The sequence below is a fragment of the Chelonia mydas genome, chromosome 3, assembly GCF_015237465.2.
Source record: "Chelonia mydas isolate rCheMyd1 chromosome 3, rCheMyd1.pri.v2, whole genome shotgun sequence".
In the NCBI taxonomy this organism is placed as follows: domain Eukaryota; kingdom Metazoa; phylum Chordata; order Testudines; family Cheloniidae; genus Chelonia; species Chelonia mydas.
The window spans coordinates 179989509-180008816 of NC_057851.1; the positions used below are offsets into that span (position 1 = coordinate 179989509).

General features: G+C 41.3%; 1 protein-coding gene across 6 annotated transcripts in view; it reads left to right on the top strand.

Annotated features, from left to right (window-relative positions):
• Window positions 1–365: 365 nt before the first annotated feature.
• Window positions 366–19308, top strand: part of CCDC85A (coiled-coil domain containing 85A) — a 188251-nt gene continuing 169308 nt past the window's right edge. For 2 of the 6 annotated variants that reach the window (XM_037895965.2, XM_037895966.2), the window contains exons 1-2: window positions 375–1518; window positions 4860–5784. In XM_037895965.2, the coding sequence (XP_037751893.1) occupies window positions 1303–1518; window positions 4860–5784 (1141 nt within the window). In that variant the 5' untranslated portion in view covers window positions 375–1302. Of the gene's footprint in view, window positions 1519–4859; window positions 5785–19308 lie in introns of all 6 variants that reach the window. The other 4 variants (XM_043543876.1, XM_043543877.1, XM_007070073.4 and 1 more) reach the window with 3 other exon arrangements.

Here is a 19308-nt window from a genome sequence, read left to right on the forward strand (position 1 = left end):
GATAAGGCAGCAAGGTTAAGTGGAATTAGTCAGTCATAGACTTTCTCCTCTATCTCTCCCGACTATAGCTAGTGGCCAGGCTCGTAGTAGCTCCCAAATAAGGAATGCTGCCCCTTCCTCCGTCCCCCTACCTTGCCATTGTACAGGCAGGGCATTCAAGAGGGCTGAGAGAAAAGAGAAGTAGGCCGAGGAGCCCGCTGTGTGAAGCTAGTTGTACAAGCAGCGAAGTCAGTGGCATGCAGCAGGTGGCGCCTGGGAGCCACGCTGGACTGCGGCCGCTGCGGCTGGCGGCTCCCTCCCAGTGGGCTCGCACATGGCACGCGCCTCTATGAAAAGCCGCGCGCCGCTCCGGGTCAGCTCACTTGTTCCGGGAGAGCCTCCAGCGGGAGGAGCGGCGCGTGAGTCTCCGGCTGCCGCTGCAGGCGCTGCAAAGCTCCGCCGCCTCCCCCTCCCAGCCCCGAGTCCGATGCAGCCTCAGTGCCGCCCAGCGGGTACGCGCCGAGGAGGCATGCCACGGAGCGGGGCGGCGGCAGCGGCACTGCCCTCTGCCTGCACCCCTCACTCTTACTGCTGCGCAGACAGAGGGGGCGAGAAGCCAGGCACCAGAAGCTGCGTCTGCTTTTAAGGGACGCTCCCCCCGCTCCCGTAGGATCCTCCTCCCCAGCCTCCTGCCCTCCCCGTCCCATCCACTATGGTGCTTCAGCTTGGGACTTTGCACTCCTGTTCTTGCGCATGGCTCCATCGCGTGCCGGAGGAGGACTCGGTACCTTCAGAGCCCTAATTAGGGAGGATGGCTTCGGGGGATGAGCAGAGCCGCGGGAGCGGCGAGGAGGAGGAGAGCCAACTGCACCTGATTTGGTGAGGAGGGTGCGATCCCCAGGCTGGCTGTGGGGGTCCCCCCAGACTTCAGCCCACCTCCCTCGCTCTGTCAGGATCTGCGGTCCGGGTCCGGACCCCGCCTTGTATCAGCACAGCAGCAGCACATCGTGGCCAACTTGCTGGGAGAGAGCCGTCCCCGCTGCTGTCCTGGCTGAGGAGCTCCCATTCCCTGAACCCAGCGGCAGCAGAGCCAAGGGGTGGCTTGCTGGGGAGCGGGCTGAGCCCCGGCTGGCTTTGGGGGAATCCCCCAGCGCAGCCCAGCTCCCCGCTCTGTACGGACCGGCCCCTGCAGTCAGCCTCCAGCCCCGGGAGCTGCACCGGGCTGACTTGCTGGGGAGCAGGCAGAGCCCGGCCTGGCTTTGGGGTCCCCCCATCTGCTGCCGGGGCGGCCGCGGTCAGGGAGCTTGGACTTGGGCTGCCACCATGTCTAAGACGGCGGATAGCGGCGGAGCGGCTCCAGCCGAGGACCTGTCCAAGGTGTCCGACGAGGAGCTGCTGAAGTGGAGCAAGGAGGAGCTGATCCGCAGCCTGCGCAGGGCCGAGGCGGAGAAGATGAGCGCGATGCTGGACCACAGCAACCTCATCCGGGAGGTGAATCGCCGCCTGCAGCTCCACCTCGGCGAGATCCGCGGCCTCAAGGTGAGGGGCGGGGGCAGCCCCGGCCGGCACGGGAGAGGGGGCCGCTGCCGCCTGGCACTGGGCGGGGCGCTCCTCCTGCGTCCCCTGCACCGAGCCCACCTCAGGGGCGCTGCTGGAGGGGTTTGGCTGCGGGGCTGAGCCCGCTGCCCGCGCGGTCTGTTGGGTTGTTCTGTGCTTGGGGCAAGAGTCTCCTGGTGGTATTTTGCGGGAAGGTTTGGAGAAGAGAAGCACGGATTCCCCATGAGGTTAGGGGGGTGGGGAATGATGAATGTGTCTTTCTCCCCCACATCCCTGGACTGGCAGAGGGCCCTCGGTGGGTTCAGGGATCTGCACTTTCAATCAGAGGGGGGATTTCCTGTCTGCATATGCATCATCCAGGGACAATTCCCCTACCTCCTCAAATGTTTTTACTCAGTCATTATTTAGGTAAATTGTCACTGGGACTTGACAGCAGTTTGTCTTAGTGAGGACAGAGTAAAACCTGAATAAGGATGGCTGGATTCAGCCCACAATGAATAGGAATTGAAATCTTTTAAAACAATAACTCTACTTTTATGTCCTCCCTAAAATGTGCAGAAACAGAAGTGGCAAACTGTGTGCAGGGTGTAGAACGAGTATATGGTGCAATGTACATCAAAAACTTTTTTGTGGTGATGGGTACCTTTGATTCTTTGAATTCTTGCCCTCAAAACGTGTAGATTTCAGTAGGTTTAAATGTTCTCATTTCCAGTGCATGTGAAAAGATAAAATATACGATCATGTTGGATAGATTCAAAGATTGTTGTTTTTAAGATTGTCTGACTGTCGTGTTAAACTCTGCTGCTGTCTTAAGATTGTTTCTTAATTTATCAATAAAGCTTCTCATCAGGCTTCTGGGAAGCTTTGATCATTTTCAGTGTGCAGCACCTAATATTTATGCTTTCCAGTCCTGAGACAGATTGTTGAAAACCTCTCTGATTTTGGGTTCACCGATACTATGCTTTAATTTCTTTAGTGAGAGCATATCCTCTGATTAAACACTAATATTTTCCTAATTCCCTCCTTTAATTTTTTTAAAAAAGCCAATTGCAGTTGAAACTCTTCTCAAGCAAGATGTTTTAATAAAATCTATGAGTTGGGCACATCTTCAGAGGGTTTCCACTTTTTGACATGCTGTTTCTGTTTTAAGACCTGATCCAACCATTCTCAATGGAATATTTCCATTGACTTCAGGCCTCTAATTATTTATTCCTAATTGTTTTAATGTTTTCTGGGTGAGAGGCATAATCACTCATGGATGCTCACCCTGCCTTTGAGAACTGGGGCTGTGTGATAGCTACAGCTATGATGTAGCATGCCAAAGCTATTATATGGAACAAAAATTTACTCCAGTTGGGATTTATATAGTTTATATAGCTCACCAACACTTTCCATCCTGTTGCTCTGAGGGATGAAGTTCTCAGGGAGTTCAATAACTGAGTTGAAACTGCAGGATTATGAGGGGGTAATGAGAAGAGACACATAGGGAAAGGTATGGACTTATGAAATATTATCTGGGGAACTTCTTGTCTGACAAAGTAGAGCAGGTGCATACAGTTAGCCCGTATTATGTACTATTATGTACAGAAAATCGGTGAGAGATAGAAGACTTCATTCCCCTCCTCATATGTCCTGTTCTGCAAAGCATGGCTAGACCCGTTTCCGCTTTGGCAGTAAATGACATCTGTCTGCACTTCAGGAGGTGCCAGGGTCCCATCTGATGATACAATTATCTTAGTAAAAATAAAGTTAAGGTTCTAAATTACAACAGCAATGCAAGGAAATCAAGAGTTTAGGCTTTCACTCTCTCTGCTGCTCTCTCCCTTGGTATTGCAGGGGTGTGGCTAGAGAGTATCAGTTTATATACTAGGTAAATTTAATTAAGAAACCACATTGGACTGTGATAGAGAATGAGTGATAAGTTACTATTTTAACTCTGAACTTCCTAAGTGATACTTTTATTTTCTCTTTTTTTCTTCTTCATATTTTTGAACTGGGACTTGAAAATGAATTTTCTTCTAATAATTCATAGGCCTGCTTTGTAATGTTTTAAGTATTAATTGTAGATGTTATTCATTTCAGAAGCCTCATTCTCTCTTTTAAAAACTTGAGCTTAGTTCCAGAAGGCTACATGATTGTGATTTTCTAAGGTGTTTAATGGAGTTAGGTGCCTACACTTGACTGAATTTCAGTGGGATTTGGGCACCTAGCTCCTACATGTTCCTTTGAAAATCTGAGCCTGTATAAACACTGCTGAATAAACATCCATCTTTGCTTCTAAGAAACAAAAAGAAAAAGGATTTTCCCTAATGCTAAAACATCATATATGTAATTCATCTCTGTATTTCAAATAAGACATGAGAGAGGAAGAAAAGGGAAGTATAGGAAATGTAAATAAATATGTGTCACAAATACACAGAATGTTACAAAAGCATTAAAAGGTGGAAAAGAATACCCGGAGTTGCAAATGATGAATATGATCACAGGCCAGATTGTTAAAACTAGGAACAACCATAACAAATGGTAAAAAAAGTTTTCTTTTGCATCATGTCCTGCTATAGCAATATCTTGAATGTTTTTACTTTAGAGCACGAATGTTCAGTAGTTAGAGAAGGGCACGGGGTATGTACTTCTTAGTCTTCTTTGAATTGAGACTCTAGTAAAAGTTATTTATACGAAATGATTTAATTTCAGAATGGCTGAACCAGTCTGGACTAAATCAAACCTGACCAGATTCTTTTGTCCAAAATTGGAACCAAACCAAATGAAACCCCAAACTCTTTTGGGCTCTGAAAAGTATTATATATATAACCTTCAATCATCCATCTATCTATCTATTAGATTATAGATATAATAACATCAAAGTATGATCATATATATAATTATTAGTGCCTCTACACTTCCTGGTTTTATTCAGCAATAACAGACAAGAGGACATTTCACGACAGTGGAAATCTTTTGAGAGAAGCTATGAAAAATATATTTTTTTCTATCCAGTTTGAGATTAAAAGGTTATGGATGAGTTTTGGTTAAAAAAGTGAACTCTTCACACCATATCTGAAATTAACCTATGAACCTTTGAGACTCATTCAGTGTGATGTTTAGTTTTGTGCTGCTTAATGTCTTTGTTTTACAGAAATATTATGCAGTCATAGTAGACCAACTGTACGTGCAAAATTGATTGATGTATGCTGATTAGAGCAGGATGGGGAAGTTAGATGACATGTCTACAACAGCTCTGTTAATTGGCTTATGTACTGTTAACATTAGAATGAATGTTAATTTTTAGACACTTCTCTCTAATTATTTTCTTTCTTTTAAAGGATATCAATCAGAAGTTGCAAGAAGATAACCAAGAACTGAGAGACCTTTGCTGTTTTCTGGACGATGATAGGCAGAAAGGCAAGAAGGTATCACGAGAGTGGCAGAGATTGGGCAGGTACAGTGCTGGGGTTATGCACAAAGAGGTTGCCTTATATTTACAGAAACTGAAAGAATTGGAAGTGAGACAAGAAGAAGTGGTTAAAGAAAACATGGAACTGAAAGAACTATGTGTTTTGCTTGATGAAGAGAAAAGTGGTGGAGCAGGCAGCAGGAGTTCCATTGACAGCCAAATCAGCCTCTGCCAGCTAAATGCAACAAGTACTTACATACGAGATGTTGGTGATGGGAGCAGCACCTCTAGCACTGGAAGTACGGACAGTCCAGACCATCATAAACACCATCCAAATACTAGTCCTGAACATCTCCAAAAAAGTAGGGGCGAAGGAAGCCCTGAACATCAAAAACATAGGAGTCTTAGCCCAGAGCATCTCCAAAAACCTAAGAGTTCTGGAAGTCCCGATCACCAGAAGCATCTAAAAGGACCAAGTCCAGAACATCATAAAAATGTTGGCAAAGGTAGTCCTGAACAGCAAAAGCACACCAGTAGTAGTCCAGAAACTCTTCCAAAGCACATTTTAAGTAGTAGCCCTGAACATTTTCAAAAACATAGGCCTAGTAGTAGCCCAGAGCATCAAAAGCACAGCAGCGGCAGCCCTGAGCATCTTCAAAAACACACATTGAGTGGAAGCACAGAACATCTCCAGAAAGTGAGGGGGACAAGCCCTGAGCATCTCAAACAACATTATGGAGGGAGTCCGGAGCATCTCAAACATCTCAGTGGGGGCAGCAGAGAAGGTACCCTAAGGAGACAAGTAGCAGATGATATGTCACCTCATCACAGGAGTGTATACAATGGAATGAATGGTGGGTCAATATATTTACTGAAAGCACATTTACAAAGATTACTGAAGTAGATATAAAATTATACCAGCCACTTTTGAAAAGAACAGTTACATGTAATGGTAAAGCCAGTAAGAGCTAGATATTATTTTTATTATTATTTCATTATTAAGTGAGGCAGACATAATGTAGCCATTCAGACATCCATTGGCAGTTAGACTTAATAGATAAGTAAGGGATAATGAAATCACGTCACTTAAGTGTGTAAATGTCATGTCTGTGACAGATTAACAATTCTAGGCCCTGATCCTACAATGATAGTTATATAGACAGACCCTTATATCTATGTGGAATTACACTGAAGTCAGTTATTAGATAATAACAACTTCTGGTTAGGTCTGATGCTGACTGGATATGAACCACCTACTTAAAGTTGAAAGCTTCTCCATCTCAGTGCCAGTTTCCTGAGCCACCCTGTCTTCTAGTTAAAAGATGAATCAGATAGCTTCCTGAAGGCCGTTACTTGGCCTTAGGCCCCTACAGTGTCCCAAACCCTATAGTTGGTATATATTTATTAATGAATTGAAAATAAAATTAACAGGATTAGGGAGAATTTTAAGTATTTTTTTTTCTGCTCTTTAGTGTTCCGATTCAGGAAGTTAGCAATGGGAGTACTCATGTGCTTGAAGACAAGCACATGCTTAAGTATTTTCCTGAATTGAGGCCTTGGTATTTTGGCAGGAGAGAAACATTATGGAAGCATCCTATAGAAATTAATAGACAATACCTTTTAAAATCAACCTATAGAACTCAATAAAATAGTCTACTTCTGTTGTAGAATATTTATAGAATGGATGAAAAACCCACCTATAAATTCTGTAGATTTTTACAGTAATTTCCATAGAATCTGCTTGATTTAGTTCCTTTTACATTCTATATAAGGTTTCCATAAGGGAGCACCTGAGTCTTAGTTATGCAGTTATAAAACCTATTCCTCACCTCTTCTTACTCTGATTTGGAGTAGGGCATCCTACAACTCTGCCAACAATGGAAATTTTACCTGAGTAAGAGGCTGAGGATAGGGTTTATAGGCTCCAGCTCTGCAAGGCCAGATTCCTGCACCTGCACGGAGCCCATTGACTAAAATGGAACTCTGCACTGGCATAAAGGTCTTCCTGTGTGGATCTGCTTTTAGGATCAAGGCCATAATGAATTACATGCCTGGGTTGCAATCCTCATCAGCTTGTGACATTGCTCCCTCAAGTCAATCCATTTATAAATAATGCATGACTTACAAGAGGGTTTCGTTTATGAGATGATCTACTCCTCAGGCCTGTTGACTGGTTTATTCCTAGTGAAGTGTGAATTCACAACACCACCAAACCCTGAGGGATAGTTAAAATATGGAGATTTCTAATTAATTTTTAAAACAATTAATTAAAGTGAATATTTGAAAAATGAGAATGTAGATTTAAAGATATAGACATTTTAAAAATGTTTTATGCTTTATTAAAGTATATTTCCTTTTTCATTCCGTTTATTTCATTTAAAATGAATGAAAAACATTGAACCTCTTAATATCTTAATGTAGTGATACATTTTCAAAGGGCCTCCTTATTTGCAACCACGTTATTCATGAATCTATCCACTTTGATATCTTAAATCGTCTCTTAGCACACACATATATATATTTGTATGCTTGCTGACATAGATGCAGGTTGTGTGTGCAAATGGGCCCGCTAACTAATATTCTACATACAAATAATGAGATCCCTTGAAAATTTGGACATGTTATTTCCAATGAAACTAGAGAAGTTGCAGGTTTATACCTGAAGTGATTGGCATTTCTTGAGTAAAGTACTCCAGCTTTCCACAATTTGGGCTGAAGTCATAATGATGTGAAGGGAGGAGCCAGTAATTTGGGAGTCTCTTTGTTAGCTATTGAGCTGGATCAGACTTTACGGCCATTCAGAATGCTCCTTTAATCCTGCCCATTATGTAATCATGTTAGTGGAGGCCTTTGGGTGCTCAAGGGCCTTCACTGTACTTTTCCTTTGTTTTTGTATAATATGACTTAAGCGTGAGTTCTGGGCCCAGTGAAATCAATGGCAAACCTCCTAATGATTTCAGTAGTGTAGGATTAAACCCTCTACGTTAAAATTTAGGTAACTTTTCTGCTTTCGAACTATACTGTAACTGTTTTGTCAATTACTCTAAACAATTTGCAAGATAAATATTGGTAATAAAGAACTGCATTTTCATAAGTGGCCTGTAAATCTGTTTTTCCACTATTCTACGCATACTGGTACATGTGCAAAAAACCTGCACATTTTTCTCCCCATGTTCTCCCCTCCTCTACCAGAAAAAATGTGGGGGAGGGATAGCTCAGTGGTTTGCACATTGGCCTGCAAAATCCGGGGTTGTGAGTTCAATCCTTGAGGGGGCCATTTAGGGATCTAGGACAAAAATTGGGGATTGGTCCTGCTTTGAGCAGGAGGTTGGACTAGATGACCTCCTGAGGTTCCTTCCGACCCTGATATTCTATGATTTGAGTGCAGAGTAGAGAATTGTGAATTAGATTACCCAGAATTTGAGTGCAAACTCAGGTTTTACATGTGCAAAGATGATGCAATTTACAAGCATGAATGTAGAGGGCCCTTGTGAAAACATGGCCCAAAACATAGTGTAATAGAATAAAAATAATGCTATAACCATTGCATTTAAAAAAAATCAAACTTGTTATAGGTACTTGGGATCCTGTGTGGGTTAGATAAAAATCTAGATAAATTTCCACCTCAGTATATATTCAGCTACTACAAGACAGCATATGTTTGATCAAATATCAATGTATAGTGTTCATTTTATGATGTACTGCAGGGGTAGGCAACCTATGGCACGTGTGCCAAAGGCAGCACGCGAGCTGATTTTCAGTGGCACTCACGCTTCCTGGGTCCTGGCCACCGGTCCGGGAGGCTCTGCATTTTGATTTAATTTTAAATGAAGCTTCTTAAACGTTTTAAAAACCTTATTTACTTTACATACAACAGTAGGTTAGTTATATATTATAGACTTATAGAAAGAGACCTTCTAAAAAATGTTAAAATGTATTACTGGCACGCGAAACCTTGAATTAGAGTGAATAAATGAAGACTCGGCACACCACTTCTGAAAGGTTGCCGACCCCTGATGTACTGGCAATTTCATTGCGATATTATTTGTGGCTGTCATTTGTTTGACCAACAGGAATGAAATGTTCATGTTAGCGTATGATGAATAGAAAGGTTTAAAATTGTTTCAATTTATAGTATGTGTTAAATATGTAATCAGAATATTATCTTATTCATCAGAGGCCTGATCCAAACCTCTTTGAAGTCAATGGAAAGATACCCATTGACTGCAGCGGGCTTTGGACTGGGCTGAAGGGGTGTAGCTCTGCCTGATGCCAAACCATCCTGTGAGGTGCCATGGTCTCTCAGTTCTTACTGACTTCAGCGGGAGGTGAGGGTAGTTGGTGCTTTGCAAGAATGAGCCCTATGTAGGGCTAGAAGTTGTGTGCGTGTGTATGAGAGAGAGAAAAATTTGGTATGTATATTACTCTAATAAGATAGTGCATTAACATTTTGTGGAATTTTTCTGCAGTGGGGACATGAACATCATTATTTCTTTAAAAACACAAAAGAGAAAAATCCTAACATACACACAAATGTTTGTTCCTTATTACAGTTGTGTTGCTTGCTTTGGATGTTGTTAATCTTTCACATTTGTACTACAAGTTTTGTCTAAGACTTCTAACTTGGCAGTTTCAAATAACATGGGCCTGAAGCACCATAGCAGACTATGGTCATGTCACTCTTATGTGACAGTTAGAGCCTGAACACAAAATGAGTTGTTTTTTTGTGGATACAAATCCATTTCCAATTTATAAATTGTGAAAAAATAGAAAATGCTTAGAATTTGAGGTACTCCTTTTTTTGCTGAACATTATTTTGAAAAAAAAATCCTATTATGCAGACTTGAAATGGACTAATTGCTCTTGGTATTTGGAAAGCACTTTTGTAAACAATCAAGACATTTCTAGTAAAATGGAAGCTCCTATAAAGGTACTTTTCTTGCTGTCCAAAATTCTTCTGTCATTAATACTTGCATCACCTCAGTATAGTTAGTAGCACGGTTATGATGGCAGAATTTTGCCCTACTATATGTGTTATAATAAATACAAAAGGTATAAAAATAGCTTAAGCATTTGATTGAAACTGACAAACACTGTGGAGTTCAGGCTGTTTAGTAGGCTATTATAGGGGTATCTTAATTGTATGATACTAAGTAAATATGCTGCAGTGTGTGGAATAGTATGTGTTGTAATACTTAAGTCCTAGTTTTCTCTCAGATGCATGCTTAGGGCTCCCACTGAAGTTAATGGGAGCTGCTTGCACCTGAGAGCAGTATTTGTAGGCACAATTGGGTAAGTAAAGGATGTTAGGTGTCAGCTTTAAGTTTAAATTTCTGTTTCCCCCCTCTTTATGCCAAAAGTATGATTGCATTTTGATATGTTTTTGTGTATTAATTTTCAAATTCTAATGATAATATTGTAAAAGTTTTAAAAAGTAGAAGATAGGAAAATGTTCTATACATTCCACTGAAATGGGTTCCCTCATCTGCTCAAAAGTTTTGTATGCTTAAATGTTCTGCTGAGTCGAGGTCAGAAAGTAGAAATTGGTCCAGTGTTTGTAACTGAAAACATATATTTCATCTTAAGGATGTTAACTGAATACAACTTATGTTGTAACAGTTAATAATATTTTACAGTGATCACTCTTAAAGTGTTCTGCTTAATGAGCACAGAACTATTTGGGGATAAGAAGACTGCAGAAATTATAGGACAAAATGCAATGGTAAAATAATTTTTATAGTGAACATTTATGGAATCTAGAAATAAGGTGTGACAATCTTTAACTCTGACATAAGTACAGGTATTGTATATGTACCTCTATATAAATTAATATGCTTTGAGGGCTAGTGGTTTGAGTTGTTTTTTATTCTAAATTTACTGTAAATCTCCAATTTTCTGAATCTGTTTTAGTCTGGACTTCGATTTTTGTGTCAAAGGAAAATATCAGAGGCTTTTAGAGCTGCCTCTTGCTTCTTGTTGAGGTTATTAATGAGCCAAAGTAAAAGTGCTGACTAGCACTAACTGGTACATACTGCTGGAGGTATGGGAACTCATGTACAGAACAAGTGCAGCAGTATTTCTCTCAAGCAAAAATACTTGTAGGTTAAATGGACACACATCTTAACCAAGAACAATTACTGTTATAAATGTGTTGCTTTTTAAGGAAAGAGAGTGCATAGCAGAACATACTCTTTGTATGTGAATGAGCACAGAAGAAATTGCTCTATGTCTTCAGGGAGAAAAGGTTGAATGGCAGTACTGCACTGATTTAATTGTTGTCTGCTGGGTAGTATGCAATGGCCAAAGAACAAAGCAATGACATATGTTCTTGTGCAGGTTTATTTAAGGTAAAGTAACCCCCTTTAAAAAGTCAAAGTTTTATCAAAGAGTCAGCACACAGTGGTATTTAAGATGCAACAATTATTTTCCTATACAGAGAACAGATAATCATTTTGGTCTCTCAAATACGATGGTGTGGTAATTTGTTGGTAAATGTAGCCTTTTTAATGGAAACCACTGTACTCCTGTCAATAGGCGTCTAATCTAGGTGGGTAACCCTTACTCTTGCGAATAGTTTTGTTGACATCAGTGGGACTATTTGGATGGTTCACGTGTGTAAGAGTTTCAGGATCAATCCAGTCTGACAGAACGTCTACTTGTAGATCTCCTATTGATTGCAGTGGAAGTGTGCTCATTGAACTGATACAAGATTGAGACATACTTGTCCCAAAGCCCATTGATGTCCGTGGGAGTCTTTCCACTGGACTCCAGTATATGGGTATCTACATGACTAGAATATGCTGAATTTGTTATAACAACAAAAACATTTTTGTGAGCAAGTGTGGTTAATGCTGGAGGTGCAGTTTGTCATATGAAGTTTGGAGCTTTTGGTTAGCTTCATGTTACTGGAAAATTTGTGTCTGAACACTTTGGAGAGAATTGTAAGTACTGCCTTACATATTGTTAACCACACTGGGAATATTTTATTTATACTTTAAATATTTTAGTATCTGGTGAATCATCTTTCCAAAAATGACTCCATATCTTAATAGGTGCACTAATGTTGGTTTATAAAGCAGCCTAATCTAGTTTAAACAGTTGCATAACACCACTCTGATTACTAAAAGTTTAACTAAAGATCGAACTGGGAATCATGCAATAGCTGATACAACAATGCACATAAAAGTGGGAATCACTACAAATAATTGCATTTACAGCCCTCCATCCTTACACCAGTATACATAAGAGCAGACAACAATGAAACATGTTCATTGTATGAATGTGCTATGTTCAGGCTGTATGCCTGTATTTCTGAAATGCCAGTAACCTTTTCTGAAAGGGTTCAGCTAAAAGTTCAGCACTATGCAAGAGACACAAAATAAAGTGTGTAAACTTTTAAGACTGGCTTTACTGTAAGCTAATGAGAAATACCCATTTTAAGCCAACAAATTCCAAAAGTTTATTGTTTAAGTTGGATAGTCATGCAAAGACAAATTTTGGTGAGATTTTCATAAGCACTCATTGGCGACCTAACTCTGCTCCTATTGAAATCAATATCAGTTTCATCATTGACTTCAGTGGAAGCAGAGTTAGGCCTACAGAATGCTGTTCTAAGGAGATGTGGCCATGCGACCAAGGTATTTTGGTGCAGCCAGCAATAATTCCTGTGTTGGGCCTTTGGAATAGCCCATGTCTGAATGGGTGCAGTACACTTTCTCCATGCATACTGTGGCCTTATTTGTTAGGCTAGTATGGAAGAGGGCCCAGACCTCTCCCCTGGCCCTTCTTGTTTTCTTCAGGAGTACAGCAGTGGCGACACTACACTTTCCTTGTGTTCAGGGAATGTAAGGGATTGGATTTTGGCTGGTTCCTATGGGACATAAAGGATGGGAGAAAGCTTATTCCACCTGTCTTTGTGCACCTTTGTACACCCACACAGGGCCAGTGAAGTCTGGATTGACCTACATCAAGCCTGTTTGCCATCAGTTTTCACATCTCCATTTTGTATGTATGATAGTTGTGCTCATGACTGGTGGCAGAAATCTCACCAGTTCAGTTTTTTTGTGATTTAAATAAACAGTAACTCTTTTAATTTGAGCATCAGGTCTAGGGAATTGTTCTGTAAGTGCTGTAATGATTCCTGTCTTATCAGTCTTGGGAATAAGAGAACAGTGTTCTCTGCAGTGCTACAGTATATCTTAACCATACCTTTTACGATCATGTAAAAATTTAATCTTGAGATTTATATTAAGGTTTATTAATGTTATACACCCCCCTCTCTCTCTGCTTCTGTCTTTCTTTCTGTCTGTCAAGGTTCCTTCCCCACTCTGAACTCTAGGGTAGAGATGTGGGGACCTGCATGAAAACCTCCTAAGCTTACTTTTACCAGCTTAGGTTAAAACTTCCCCAAGGTACAAATGAATTTTACCCTTTGCCCTTGGATTTCCACTGCCACCACCAAACTTTATCTGGGTTCCTGAAAAAACGGAGTTTGGACACGTCTTTCCCCCCAAAATCCTCCCAACCCTTGCACCCCACTTCCTGGGGAAGGTTTGGTAAAAATCCTCACCAATTTGCATAGGTGACCACAGACCCAAACCCTTGGATCTGAGAACAATGAAAAAGCATTCAGTTTTCTTACAAGAAGACTTTTAATAGAAGTAAAAAGAAATCACCTCTGTAAAATCAGGATGGTAGATACCTTACAGGGTAATTAGATTCAAACATAGAGAATCCCTCTAGGCAAAACCTTAAGTTACAAAAAAGAAACACAGACAGGAATATTCATTCTATTCAGCACAGCTATTTTCTCAGCCATTTAAAGAAATCATAATCTAACACATATCTAGCTAGATTACTTACTAGGTTCTAAGACTCCATTCCTGTTCTGTCTCCGGCAAAAGCATCACACAGAGAGACCCTTTGTTTTTCTCCCTCCTCCCAGCTTTTGAAAGTATCTTGTCTCCTCATTGGTCATTTTGGTCAGGTGCCAGCGAAGTTACCTTTAGCTTCTTAACCCTTTATAGGTGAGAGGATTTTTCCTCTGGCCAGGAGGGATTTTAAAGGGGTTTACCCTTCCCTTTATATTTTATGACACTGTCTCTTCACTATACGTTTAAAAAGTGACTAGTATGCTTGGGTGCATTAATAAAGAAGGAATATGGTAAAAACATAATATAAATAAATGGATATGAAGCAATGGCATGTGCTCACATGGAATATTGTGCTTAATTTTGGTTCCCATTCCTTGAGGAGGGTACAGCAGAGATAGGAAGCTTCAGGGCAGGACAACAAAGATGGTTGGGGGTGGGAGGGGGAGTAGAACTTACATAGGAGGAGAGACTGCAAAAAGCTAGGATTAATTCGCTTTGTAAGGAAAAGAGTTGAGGGGACTTACCAATATTGAGGTAGATAAAATTACAAAGAGTATAGGAAAAGATTTTCAAAAGGCACAAATTGGAGTTAGGTGTCCAATCTTCATGGGCTTCTAATTGGTGGTAGGGGTTTAACTGCCCTTTATGTCTTTGTAAATCTTCCCCAGAGTGAAAACAAACACTCCTCCTGTTGTGAACTGCCCCACACTCTGAGATGCCAGGTCACTCAGTGAAGTGAATGGCAGGAGAACATAAACCACATAAAATGAACCTTCCATTAAAGCAAATGCTACTTCATGCAGAGTGTAATTAGCCTCACCACAGGAGTTCACAGAGTGTAATACCTTATCTGGGTTTAAAAGGAGCCGGGTGACATTATACATGTTGTTATGCATGTTAAAATAGGGGTAGTTACATTTTGTGATTCAGGGCATCATGATGCTGTTTGTCTCAGGCATTGGGAAAGAAATCTGCTCTTCCTCTATGTACAGCACTGTACAACTGGCCAGGGGTCTGATCCACTCCCATTGAACTCAATGGAAGTTCTTGGGAATTGATTTGGCACCCAGGTGTCAGATGGATTTGTTGAAATTTCTCTGAAAACACAGACATGAGACCAATACCAGAGGCAAGATAACCCAGCTTGTTAGCCCAGTTGTCTGACTGGTGTGACAAATCCTATATCCTAGAAATCTTATTATCTAAACCCTGTTTGGTCCCATGCATACTGCATTCTTCAAGAGATCCACGGTCTACGCTGTATGTGATGGGAAAATGCCACCTAAGCAATATTTACAAACAGTCTTAGGACTCCACCAGTTTAACAGGAGAGTTTAGCAGTAGGGGAACTAAAAAAAACAGTGCTTGTGTATCTGGAGAGTGGAGTTTAGCAAATGTTAAACGTAGTATATCTCGTGAGTAAAAGGCCAGTAACATCTGCTAGAGCCCAAGGTGTCCATGAGAATTCCTAGGTCCTGAGGACATTAATATTTGAAACTCCTTTAACCTTATACATATGTTTTTCCTCCACTCTTCCTCTTCTTTTCCTTCTCCTTCTCTCCCATCCTTTTCTGCTTTCATATGTGTCCCTGTCAGACCTCCTTCCTCACTTCTTCTCACCCGTTGCTGTGCTGAATAAGAGTTAAAAAATATTTTGGCTCCTGGTATCCATCTGCTTTTTCTTGATGGGCTACTTCAACAGTAGTCCTGTCCTGTAGCAATACAGCCACTCTGGTCTCTGCTCTGCATGTGCTTTGTTCTTCACTGTGAACTATTACTGTATCCAGCGGCTGCTGTAAAGGTCCAATGGCACCAAAGTGGAATCACTGATTGTTAGAATGAGTGGGAATCACATCAAGGAAACAGGAGATAAGTACTGCAGGCAAGTTATCTGGCACTTTTAAAAAGTATGCTTTATTTGAACTAACTTTCATGACTAGTGGACCCTCTGAGTCATTGTCACTTTCCCCAGGTGGGTATGGCTAGAGCTAGGCATGTTGCAATTATACAGAGGTATCTGCACAGTTCTATCAATTCCAGACCAGCAAGTGCCCTGATGTTCCCAGTATTTGACTTTTGCAGAACAGAATCTAACAGCTGTGCCAGATTGTCTGGGTCATTTGAGATGTGTGACTATCCAACTCATTTCAAGTATATATTAGAACTTAAATGAGGTTTGAAGACAGACTTCCAGAGGTGAAAAGCTAGCATATTAAATCACTGTGCCATGTTTAGTAGCACCTTTATACTTAGGCAATCCAATTCTCATTCAAATCCACTGACTTTACTGGGATGACACTTGGGATGCATTTGAGCTATAGTTTCTTAATGGATTTTTATGTTATATTTTGATTTTAGATTAGTGAGTAGGAGGTTGTTTCAGCACCCATTTAAGTCAATGGAAAGGATAATTGATTTCAGTGGGAACTATCAGGAGCGTGGAGGATCTCAGAATGTTTGTCTACTTGAAGTATGTGTTGTAGCAACAAGGGAAGATACTAACAGACTTCGACAGGACTTTTTTTTAAAGTGGAAACCTCTTTACTAAGCAGCTGCTGCACCCTTGGTAGCTCTCACTCCGCCTTCTCAACTCCCCCCCTTCCTGTTTCCTGTCCTTTCAGCCAGTGCTCCCAGTTCTAATAATTACAAGCAGCATCTAAACACCACATTCCCTCCTCTCTTAAGAAACTCTCCCAATTAAAATAAACATTGTTGTTCTAACCATAGGAACAAATATGAAACAAGACACTATACTGTTGGCAGAAATATTACACTGAAAACACTGTAGATACTACATAACATAGTCTCTAGTCCAGACAGGTGGTTTTCTGGGTCTGACAGGCCGTCTCTCAAGCCCCGGTTCCAGTGCAATGGCTTGTTGTGTTGATACTACGGTGAAGTCATCCAGTGCAGACTGGGTGTTGGCATAATCTCCTCTTGGTGCATAGCCAGGTGCAAGATAAGAAGCATTTCATACTCACCTATCAGAAAGTCGATAGGTGTAAGGTCCCTTCTTCTCTATGATTTTAAGAGGGGCTGTGAATTTATGGTCCCCTTTGCGTAAAATTCCAGGTTTTTGGAATTCTAATGAAGGAACCACACTCAAACTTTGGTTCCTTAGCACCCCGCCACTTGTCTGTGAAAGCCTTATACTTTGCTTGGTTCCGTTCAACTGTTTTTCTCACATCATCCTTGGTTGGGCATCAGGTCGTGCCTTTAACAATCTAGCAATGTTCAGTTTAGTATTCATCTGTTTCCCATGCAGTAACTCTGCTGGTGCTCTTTGCGTTGTGGCATGTCGTGTAGCCTGGTATGCTTGCAAGAAATCAGTAGTGAAGGGTATCCACAATCGCCCTTCCAGTTTAGCCATTTGCAAACTGTCTTTCAAACTTCTGTTAAACCGTTCGATTTCCTCATTGGCTTGATGGTAGTATAATGATGACCTTCTGTGTAAAATGTTCCTCTCTGCTAGAAAAGTTTCAAATTCCAGGGAAGTAAATTGGCTGCCATTATCTGAAACCAGTTCTTTGGGGTTACCTTCCCTGCTAAAAACTGAAGAGAGAAACTTAATTACTGTAGCAGAAGAGATTTGTGATGTAAACGCTACCTCAGGCCATTTACTGAAATAGTCTATTTAAGTGATGGCATAATGGCAGTTACTTGGAGCAGTATCAAAGGGTCCTACAATGTCAATTGCCACTTTTTCCCATGCAGATTCAGGAAGAGGAACAGGCTATAATGGAGGGGTACATGTCACTGCTGTTTTATCATGCATTTGGCAAGTGACACAGGATTTTATGAGTGCTTCAGTTTGAGAGTCCATCCCTGGCCACCAATTCAGATCCCATAGTCGTTGTTTAGTTCTGACAATTCCTTGATGAGTATTGTGTGCCAGGTGTATGAGTTTTGACTGTAATTCTTCTGGCACAAGTAGCTGGTATGTACCTCGTAGCACACAGCCATCAAGCAAAGAAAGTTCATCCCAAACTCTAAAATAAGGCAGCAAAACCGGGTCAAGGTTTTTAGGGTTATTGGGCCATCTCTTTGTCAGAAATTCCTGTAGTTTTTGTTGAATTGGACACTCTGAACGAGCAGCTTGAAGTTGTTCTTTTGTAACTGCAGTAAGAGTGCTTGTAATAAGCGCAACTACTACATCCTCATCCTCCGGTGGACCATCTGGTGAAGGCAAAGGCAGGTGAGAAAGGCAATCAGCTATCACATTTTGGTTTCCAGATTTATATTCCAGTTGATAATTGAAAGAGAGTAGTCTTGCAGACCATCTAGCAATACGATATCATGCTCTTCCCAGTCCTTTTGTGGTGAGCAACGTCGTCAAAGGGCTGTGGTCTGTGCGCAACTTGAACCTGTGGCCCCATAGGTGAGTTCTCCATTTTTCAGTAGCACAGACACAAGCAAGTGCTTCTTTTTCGACTGTAGAATATTTCCTCTCAGCATTACTTAGTGTCCTTGAAGCAAATGCAACAGTCCTCTCTGTGTTGTCCTCATGAAGTTGTGTGAGGACAGCCCCGAGTCCATAATCAGAAGCATCAGTAGTTACAATTGTGGGCAATGCAGGAGTGAATAGTGCAAGTACTGGACGATGTACAATCAAGTCTTTCACCGTTTTGAAACTAGCTTGTGCATCCGTTGTCCACACTAAGGGTGAACTTCTCTGTAGTAATTCTCATAATGGTTCAATGACAGAAGCATAATTGGGAATGAATTTTTCATACCAGGAGGTAAGACCCAAGAAGGAACGTAAGGTTTGCAAATCTGTTGGAGGAGGAGCATTTGAAATTGCCAGGATATGATCTGGATCAGGTTTTAGTCCAGCCTCTGAAATTGTATGCCCCAGAAAGGAGAGTTCAGTTTGTCTAAATTTGCATTTGGACCTATTGAGCTTGAGGCCTGTTTTGCTGATGCAGTTTAGTACAGACTGCAGGTTATTGTCATGCTACACAGAAGTATTTCCAAACACGATAATATCATCCAGATAGCACAGAACTCCATGTTGATTCTTCAGAATCAATTAAATCATTTTTTGGAAGGCACTTGGGGCAGATGCGAGATCGTATGGAACACGTTTAAAACAAAATAGTCCCTCGTGTGTAATAAATGCTGTGAGGTCTCTGCTATCTTCATGCAACATAACCTGGTAGTATGCAGTCTGCAAATCAAGAGTAGAAAACATCTTTGCTCCACGGAGTTCTGCAAATACTTCTTCTATGTGAGGAAGAGGATGGCTGTCAATCACAATAACTTTACTTGGCTCCCTTAAGTCCACACAAAGGTGAATGCCTCCACCCTTCTTCTGCATCACTACTATAGGTGAAACCCATTCTGAGGAGTCAGTCTCTTCAATATTGTCCTTTTGAACAAGTTTTCTAAGTTCCTCTGACACAGCTTCCCTGACTGAAAATGGTAAGTGCCGTTACTTCTGTTGTACAGGCATCACATTATTCTGAATTTTAACTTTTATGCAAAAACCCATAAGCACAGCTGAGT